Genomic DNA, 10143 nt, shown 5'->3' with positions numbered 1-10143 from the left:
ACAGAAATCGAGATTCAATTTGAGTCCCCCAGTTAATAATGAGAGCTAAGGGTCCTATTTCAATTCAGATCGAACTGAATCTAAGGCCAGGGCTCTTTTCCCCTGCGCCACCAAAGTGCCTTTGAAAGAGTAAGAGTTTTAAATTGGGCGACTAGGGGCGGCTTCTCGAAGCACGGGACTAGCCCCCTTCCAACCGGAGCAAAGGCGCTCGCTTACTCCGCGCTGGAGCAGGGGAGGGGGGCGGAGGAGCCACGCGCATGCGCAAGGCAGGCGGTTTCAGCCTCCGCACCAGGCCTCGGAGGTCCTGCCCCTAGCGCCCCTCTGTCGTCTCCAAAGGACCTTCTTCAAGGTGAGTGACCGTCTCAGGGTCTGATTAAGGGTCGCCCAGGCCCTGGCGGTAAGTTGGGGGAGCTAAGGAACTGAATAAGCGTATTAGAGGAGATGCCCGACTCGGAAAAAGCTGCGAGGAGGGGGTGGGGCTCCAATACTGCACCCCCCCCCCCCACCTCCCCTTCCCATGTAACCTAAGGTCCGCCCCACCTCCCTGATCCCCTGTAGTCCCAGGGCACTTGTCTGCCCTTCGTGGGTCTGCTGTGGGATACTTCTAGGAACCGATCAGAACTAGAGTTGAAGGGACCTTTTAAAGATAGTCAGCGAACCTAACCCTTCCCCTCATTTTAACAAGGAGTCATGGAAACAATAAATAATTTTATTAAAGATAGTGACAATGATGAGACAACATGCCAAAACTTATGGGAAACAGCAAAAGCAGAAATCAGAGGAAAATTTCTATCTCTGAATACTTATATCAGTAAAATAGGGAAAAAGCAAACCAATGAATTGGGTATGCAGTTTAAAAAACTAGAAAAAGAATAAATTTAAAATCTCCAGCTAAACGCTTAATTGGAAATCCTAAAAATTAAAGGTGAGATTAATAAAAATGAATGTTAAAAAATCCATTGAATTAATAAATAAAAGTAGGAGTTGTGTTATGAAAAGACAATAAAAAGATAAACCATTGTTAATATGATTTTTAAAAAGAGAAAAGAGAACCAAGTTGCTAGTATGAAAAGGGAAAAGAGCAAATATTCCACTAATGAGGATAAAATCAAAGTAATTATTAGAGGAGTTATTTTGCCCAATTATATGCCAATAAATTTAACAATTTAAGTGAAATGGAAGAATATTTACCAAACTATGAAGTGCCAAGATTAACAGAAGAGGAATTAGAATACCTAAATGAATCTGTTTTAGAAAAAGAAATTGAACAGGCCATAAATGAACTTCCTAAAAAATGCATCACGGCCAGAAGGATTTACAAGTGAAGAGGTAAGGCCTATTCCCTGAATGAGCATTACCTCATTTTAAGTGAGTACCTGAAAAGGCCTTAGACTAAAAGAGCCATTCGATGGTCTCCCATCCAATTCTGGACCATCTCCAGTCATCTTAATGAATATCTGGTCACTGGAGTCAGATGGCTTAGGAGGAGAAAGTGAGGCTGATGACCTTGCCCAGCCCTCCCTCACTCTTCCTCACTCAAATCAAAATCATCTGCAAGTTATGTCATCATTTCCCTGATGTCCTGGTCCTCTTTGAAAATGAAGGACAAAGACAACAACAACCAAGGAGAAAACAGGCTCAGAGGTTAACTTGTCAGTGTCAGAGAGGTTGAATGATTTGCCCAAGATCACACTGGGATTTCAATTCAGGCCTTGGGAATCCCAGATTCTTTGTTCTTTGCCCTGCACCAAATCAAATCAACAAGCATTTATCAAGCTTACCATGTGCAGGTACTGTATTAAAAGCTGTGGATGTGTCCTTGCTCTCAGGGAACTCACAGTCTTGTCTTGGGGGAGATGGCATGCAAAACAGCTAACAAGATATATTCAGGATAATTTGGGGTCTGTTGTAGAGGAAAGGCAGTACTATTTAGGAGGACTTGCCAAAGGTGGCACTTTAGCTGAGACTTGAAGGAAGCCAGGGAAACCAAGAGGCAGAGATGAAGTCAGAGATGTGCCAGGTTTGGGGGAACAGCCCCAAAATGCAGTCAGGAGATGGTAGTGTCCTGTCAGAGAAATTGAGGTAGGGTGTAAGAAGACTGGAAAGACAATGAGGGGGAATTCCTCAACCCAGAGCTCCTGAAATCCTCCCAGAGAGTAATTCTGCCCACCTTGGAGCCTTTGATTGGTGATCAAAACAGGAAGCTAGGCTAGAAGAGAAAAAGTTTAATTAGCATCTGCTGATCATTTGCCAGATGCCCAACATGGAGATACCCATCTAGGGTTTTACAGAACTTTTTGTTCAGTTTTGTCCAACTTCCATGACCTATTTGCAGTTTTCTTGGCAAAAATAGTGGGGTGGCTTGCTATTTCCTTCTTCAGTTCATTTTACAGATAAGAAAACTGAGGCAAACAGGGTTAAGTGACTGAATTTTTCACCATTAGGAATCAACAATGATGGAACTTCATAATGTTAGGATATTTCATTGTCAGGCAGGAAATGATTTCATGCCAGCCAGGAAACAGGCTTTTTCTTTCAAGTATATATGATCACCATCTTCAGTCTCTACTTCCTCTCCCCACATGAAGTGGCTGTAACTGGGCATGCTGGACATTGGTGGATCAGAATCAAGTTGTTTATGAAGCAACAAAAAGTGATTGATTTTTATTTCTCGTTTAAAACTGTTATCTTCTGTGCCAACCAGACTGGAACTGGTTTCTAACCTGTGGGACCCCAGCCAGACAAAGACTAAAGTCTAAAGACAGGAATGTCAGGAATCAAACAAATTTAATTTCAAAGTGAGGAAAACTGATTTCAAGCAGGGGCACAAGCAAGGAGCCTGTCCCTAGTGGGGCACACCTTGAGGCAGTATGGGGAGATCTTACTACTTAATACCTTAGTATTTATACTTTCAAAGTGAGCTGGAGCCCTGACGATGAGGGATAACAGCAACATTGTGACAAGTTTGATTCATAGCAGAGCTTCATGACCAGAAACAATTCTGAGATCATCCAGAGGGTGAGCACAAAGGATTATTGTTATGCCAAGCTTGGGACACAGCTTGCTTTCTGGGCCTTACCTCTGGAAAACAAGGTGTCTCTTAATATCTTGACACCTATGTTATATGTACATTATTTTATTCCTCTGCTAGTGCATGATTTTATTCAAATGACAGAGATGGAATAGAGTGGAATAAACATCTATTAAGGGCCATCTATGTGCCAGGCAGTATGCTAAAAGGTTTTCAAATATTATCTCAGTTGATCCTCACAACACTCTTGAGAACTAAGGTGCTACTATTATCTGTATTTTACAGTTGAGGAAACTGAGGTAGACAAGTGACTTGCCCAAGGTCACACAACTAGTGTCTGAGATCACATTTGAACTCAGGTCTTCTTGACTCCAGACCCAATCTTGTATCCACTGTGCCATCTTATCTTTAATGGAAACCTTTTAGTACCAAGTATTCACTATACCTGTTCTAAAGAATAAAAACACTTCCAGTATGAATCTACTGGAACTATACCAAATGTACCAGCATTCCTTTTTTTTTTTTTTTTAACAAGATGGTGATATTACAAAAAGGTTGAGTATTGTGTTTTCTTTTAGGAGATAATTAACTTGCTTCTTGGAAAGAGAAAGGAAGAAAAACTAGATCACAAAGCAAATTTGAAATTTCAAGTGGAAAGGACAATATGGTTGTATCCTTGTTAATGCTACTGTTGCCCTTGAATGATTCAGATTATCTCAGTGTTCAAATATAACTTTTAAATCTTGATATTTGCATAATTTTTTTAAAAAGCTTACCTTTGCCCTGTTTGGTAGAAGCTAAGTGGCGCAGTGGATAGAGTCCCAGGCCTGGAATCAGGAAGACTTGAGTTCAAATGTGGCCGCAGACACTTACTAGCTGTGTGATCCTGGGCAAGTCACTTAACATTGTTTGCCTTAGGTTCCTCATCTGTAAAATGAGCTGGAGACAGGCAGAAGTGGTAAATCTCTGTCAAAAAAAAATGGGAGTCAGGAAGAGTTGAACACCACAGAAAGGACTGAGCAACATAAACCCTTTTTGACAGGTAGTGTACATTGTTTAAAAAATAAGCAATAAGTCACTCAGAAAAATACATAAGTTCACTCAGGATTAAAGAGATGCAAATCAAATCCATCCTGAACTATTATTATATACCTATGAAATCAGGAAAAGCAATTAAAAAAACTCAATATTAGTGAGAATGTGGTTGTTAGGAATGTAATCTGGCAGTATGTAACAAGAATTGTAAAACTATTTTCTGCAGTTGACTCAACAATTTACCTTTAGGAACACATCTCAAGGAAATAGCCAGAAAGAAAAAATGTAATTAGTTCAAAAATGTTCAGAATACTGCTATTTGTAATAATAGTGGTTGATGTCATAGAGAGCAAGGAATTGATAAAAGAGATAATGAAATATTAACTTGCTCACACCACTTAGTATTCCCTTTACGACATATGAACACTGTTCTCTGGGTGAAACAGAAAGGGAATGTGATTAGCTGGGCTGAAAATGGGTCATGCCCTTGAGGGCTTTAAATAAGAGTTTGGCATTTCTGGAGTTCTAGCCTAAAACTGACTCTGGAGGAAATGTTAGGGGAGTTGGGGGAGGGGAGAGGGGATGATCACCCTCTGTATATGCATTATGTAGTTATGAGGGAACTGTACAAAGAGAAAGGGTACCAGGGACTTGCAGTGGTGAGTTAATTGATTTAACCACTAGTATTTTCTCCATGTGTGCCTCATTACATTGTATTTGTAAGTTTGTGCCCACCTTTTCCACTGACAACATATATATTACTAGGAGAGTTTTAATTTGCCTACTTAGTAAATGCCTTTGCTAAGTGCTAATTGTGTCTTTTGGCGCACAGCTGGCAACATTAGTTGGGAGTTCATGAAGTATAGTGTCGAGGTACCCTAGAACCTATGGAATAACACCTGCCTTCTGCGGAATCCAGCCCACAAGTAACATATTTGGGAAGTAGCCCAGAAAGAGTGTAGCAGTAAAAGATTAGAAACAATCCAGGTGTTGAAAATTGTGGTTTACTAGCTTATATTTTTGATTCACATTTTACATATACATTCACTCACTGAATCTTTAAAATAGCCCTGTGTGGTAAATAGTATTAAGTCCATTTTACAATTTAGAAAATAAACTCTTACGGACTGAATGACTTGTTCAAAACTAATAAACTGTGATTTTCTAATTTGACTTTGTCAAGTGTTCCTTCCACTATCAAAATGTCCCATCACACTGGATATTATGTAGTTGAATCCTAGGAAAAGTAGTGTAAGATGTGAGTTGTCTTTGACATGAGTGTGCTTCTCTAGTACTGCCCCAGGTTTATTGGAGGAACGTTTTGTCACTACCTTTTTTTTTCACTGTGCCTAACAGTGAATGTCTTTGACCTAATTGAGGTAAGTGTCTTAAACCTTCCATAACTGTGCCCTGGTGTTGAAGGCCAGAGTTTATCAGACTGATCTTGTACCTCCTGTCTGATATTGGAAAACATGAAACACTCAATGGATAATCTGACAGTTTACTAAAGGAGATTTACCCAGTCCTAGCAGGGAGAGGATATTTTGAAGGACACTGTGTAGATTAAGCTAAGCACATCTATGTTGTCCATGCTTGTTCAGCATGAACAGGCATCACAGTGCAGGAAACAGTTTATACTGGGGACACCAGGGAGCCACATCAATGGCCTGAGCCAATTAAATATTGAGGAAGGTTTCAATACCTTTTAAAGAAAACTAGCCCTACCCATATGGAGTGGAGCCTTAGGATATTGCTCCTATCACACCTGGGAAGCACAACCTATAACTATAAACCAGAAACTAGGGAGTAGCCCCAGAGGGACTACATGTACCTTTTGAAACTTTCATGAGGAAGTGAAAATTTGTGTGTATTCGTGTAAAATAAACAATGCTCTTTTAGTTTTAAAGATGATACACATTGATTCACAAATGCTAGTCTTTAATAAAGACCATTATATGTAAATATATAATATCTATAATATCATAACAGACATAAATATGTATGTTTGGGAGACAGCTTTTGTGATTGCAGTGCACATAAGCCAATAGGGAAGCACCTGCTTTTTGATGTTTCTGTGAGCCTGCATAAAGCACAGGATTGAATGGGGGGGTGGGGTGAGGGAGGGAGGTAGTGCTGCTGGGAGTAAGAAGACAAACTGCTTGCAGAAATGGTAGGGCACTTTTCTGGTGATGGGATGTCAGAAGTGTCTGAGCAAGTTGAGCTGGTCGCCATGCTCGTGGCAAAGTATACCTAAATCAAACAAAGCATGGAAACCACCACAATTACCTCGGGCTTTATATAGATTATGAAGCTGCCAAGAACTGGCTGGAAGACAAAATACAGATCAAGTGATTCCATTTTGGAGTGATGGAATAAGCAGGATGTCCAGGGAAAAGAAGCTCAAAGGAGATCTGGATGCTGCCTTCAACAAAGTTTCTCCTCATATGCTACTGGATTTCTCATAGTGGTGTCTGAGTTTGCTTATGGAGGGAAGAGGACTTACCCTCCAGGAAGAGGGTGTTTCCCTCTATGATAATTGAGGCTCCTATGTAGGACTCCATTTCTGTTTATTACCTGCTCCTGCTGTAATAGACTTGGCATTCATCTTGCTTGTGGTGGTGGGGTGGAAGGGATGTGCTCCTAGAAAGAAGACATTCTGATATTTTCTGAGTTGATTTTCATATAGGGATAAATATGAACTAAACCAGTGTCATCATCAAGTTGATTCTACCCCAGTGTTTCTTGCTTTCATCTCTTTCTATGTTCATACAGTTGCCACTCTAATTTAGGCCCTTCTCTCCTCTTTGCTTCAGCCTCCTCACTGGTCTTTTTGCATGCCGTGTCTCCTCAGTCCAACCTCCACAAAGCTGCCAAATTGATATTTCTTAAAAGTTTCAATCTGACCATTCCACTTCTCTCTCAAGAAACTCCAGGGCTTCCCTACTGTCTCCAGAATCAAGAACAAACTCCTCTGTTTGACGTGTAATATCTGTTACGTTCTAGGTTCATTATACCTCTCCAGACTTACATTATTCCTTCTTTATGAACTATGTGGCCTAAAAACCAGACTGGGCCACTTGTTGTCCTTCATACATGAGATCCCATTGCCATGCCTTTGCAGAGCTGTCCCCTGGGTCCTCCATGGACTTCTTTCTCACCTTGGCCTCGCATCAACTGTTTGCTTACTAAACCAACTTGAAGTTTCTTTAATTGTATGCCAATATCTTTGTTTTGTTTTATTTTAATTTTCTAGTCTTAGATTTCTTTTGATCTTTACTCCAACAAGTTAGCTGAAGCTGACTTTGCATAGGCAGCTAATTCAGATAGGAATGCAACATTGGTAACCAGTTATCTGCCTGTTAAAATAAGTTTCACCTTTATGATGTCCTGCGCCTGATGACTCCCTACCCAAAGAAAGTACTCATGATACACAGCCATGATTTTTACAGACATTAATTTTACAATCATATAGTATGATCAAGTTTGGAAGAAAATTCCATTTGGGGTTTTTCAACTGAGTAGGCTTTGAGAAGACCCAAAACTGAATTGTTTGGATAAATAATACACGTGCTGCCTTATTCCAGTTGGTAACATAGACATGATCTTAATGCATTTCTTTTACTCCTTCAAGTATTCAATTTTTTGAAACTCTTCTTTGCTTTTGAATTTTTAGGAAACTGAAGATAGATCTTTGTAGGTCTACTGCCTGAACGTAGTGATGCATGTAAATCGAGTTGTACTGAATTCCCGACCTGGTATGTATTTGCTTATGATCTGTATACAGCTGTGGCTACTTGTTACTTCTTCAAGAGATAGAAGTCATAATGGTATTTGTTGACTTAAAATGCAAAATATCCCCAAGGGTGGTAGAAAATAATGTTATGTTAGAAAATTGTCCACAGTGGTACAGAGCCCAAAATACATGAGCAGGCATCTACAATGTACTTCCTTGAATTCCTTCCCCTGGAATCATTAGAATGCTACTAAGTAGAATAGATTCTTTTTAAAAAATTTATTATAGATATTTAAAATGTAATTTTCCACTTTCTAGAGAAAGCATTGATCTACTTCTATACCATTTGTCTAAATTTAATCATAGAAGCTTAGACCTAGAAGAGGTTCCAGAAGTCATCTAATTCATCTCTTAATAGGTTTTATGTATTCTATAGATGGTCTATCAATTTATATTTTTAAAGACCTTCAGAGAAGTTTAGGTCTCATGATGGATCTATTTTTCTTGTTGTATCCTGACTATTAGTAGTAACTAACTATGTAACAGCCTTCCTTATCACATAGTGTCAAGAGAGTTAGATTTGACGTTAGATGACGTGGTTCAAATACTGATCCTAGCACTTAGAATTTTGTGATTTCAGGAAAATCACTTATCTCTTAGGACCTCAGTTTCTGTGTTTATAAAATTAAGAGATGGGACTAGAATCCCCAGAAGTTTTCAAAGTATGGTTTGGGGCCCCCTAAGAGGTTCCAGGTCAAAACAGTTTTCATGATAGTATTGGGATGTTTTAATTTCTAATACGGTAAAATTCCATGAGTGTAACACACACAATCAAAAGATCTGTCTGGTTTCAAATTGTATGTGTCAGTCAGTCACTAAACAGTTATTAAGCGCTTACTATTTGCTAGGCAATGTGCTAAGCACTGGAATATAAAACTCTGAATCTCCATTTAATACCACTTCCTTAAAAAAAGAAAGCATGTAAATAAATCTACATATTAGCTTTCAAAACTGGCCTCCTTATTTGTGCTTCCATCTGAATTTTTTTTTGTTCCCTTGTGTGCATGTAAAAAAAAAAAAAAGTGCTTCAATAGTCCTTTCAACCTCCCCCCTTTCCCATAATTAAAAACAAAGAAAAAGTGCAGTAAAAAAAATAATAATAATAATAATGGACTAGTCAGGAAGACCTAAGTTTGAACCCTGATTCTGAAAGTAATTATATGACCCTGATTATGTCACTTAAGTTCTCTGAATTTCTCTTTTCTTGTCTGGAAAATTAGGACAGTAATTTCATTACCGACCCCACAAGCTTACTGTGAGTTCTTGATGTAATTGTTGTTGTACTTTGTGTTTCATCAGCAAATGCACAGAGGACAATCTGATTTATCCATCTGCATCTCACACCAAGCTCTGTATAAATTCATTTTTTCTCGGTTCCTTTTTGATGTTGCACACATTCTTCTGACATCTTCCTACATCATTTTGCCAGTGAGCTGCCCTGTCTCTCTGTTTGACAAGGAGATTAAGTGCTTACCAACCAGTGTGATTTTGACACTTTCAGCCTCTGTGTTGTGGTGACAGTTTTACATCTTTTAAATTTCTCAAGAAAACATAAGTCCTTGTGCACAATCTTATTTTTAAGTTGACAGATTGTTTGAAAACATGGGTTGCAGTTGCTGCTCTCATATATAGTGATTGGCTTTTCACTTTCACTCTCTCCCTCACCCATTGAGAAGGTGAGAAATATGAGACCCATTATACATATGAAGTCATGCAAAATATATTCTTCATTAGCCATGATGCCAAAAAAAAAAAAAACGGGGCAAGAAAAGAAAGTAAAAAAAATATGCTTCAATCTGTATTCACTTCATAAGTTCCCTCTTTCCCTGGAGGTGGATAGCATTTTTCATTGTGAGACCTTTGGAATTAATGGTGGGCAGCTATGTGGTGCAATGGATAGAGCACCAGTGCAGGAGTCAGGAAGACCTGAGTTCAAATCTCACCTCAGACATTTGATACTCACTAGCTATGTGACCTTGGACAAGTCACTTAACCCCAATTGCCTCATCCTGGGTCATCTCCAGTCATCCTGATGAATATCTGGTCACTGGACTCAGATGGCTCTGGAGGAGAAGTGAGACTGGTGACCTGCATAGCCCTCCCTCCCTCAAAACAGAGTTAATTGCAAGTCATGTCACCATTTCTCTGATGGCATGGTCTTCTTTGGCAACGAAGGATAAACACATACGCACACACACCTTTGGATTTGAAGTTGGTCATTGTATTGTTCAGAGGAGCTAAGTCTTTCACAGTTAATTACTGTTTCAATATTGCTGTTATGGCA

General features: G+C 39.3%; 1 protein-coding gene across 2 annotated transcripts in view; it reads left to right on the top strand.

Annotated features, from left to right (window-relative positions):
* The first annotated feature begins 214 nt into the window (after positions 1-214).
* The window catches only part of PTGR2 (prostaglandin reductase 2), a 62038-nt gene continuing 52109 nt past the window's right edge, over positions 215-10143 (top strand). Inside the window, exons 1-2 of one of the 2 annotated variants that reach the window (XM_072629166.1) lie at positions 215-349; positions 7740-7821. In XM_072629166.1, the coding sequence (XP_072485267.1) occupies positions 7785-7821 (37 nt within the window). In that variant the 5' untranslated portion in view covers positions 215-349; positions 7740-7784. The remainder of the gene's footprint in view (positions 350-7739; positions 7822-10143) is intronic. The other variant, XM_072629167.1, reaches the window with a different exon arrangement.

The sequence above is a fragment of the Notamacropus eugenii genome, chromosome 1 (genome assembly GCF_028372415.1).
Source record: "Notamacropus eugenii isolate mMacEug1 chromosome 1, mMacEug1.pri_v2, whole genome shotgun sequence".
NCBI classification, from domain to species: Eukaryota; Metazoa; Chordata; class Mammalia; order Diprotodontia; family Macropodidae; genus Notamacropus; species Notamacropus eugenii.
The sequence above is the reverse complement of the archived record's forward strand: the minus strand, read 5'-3'. Positions and strand labels throughout refer to the sequence as shown.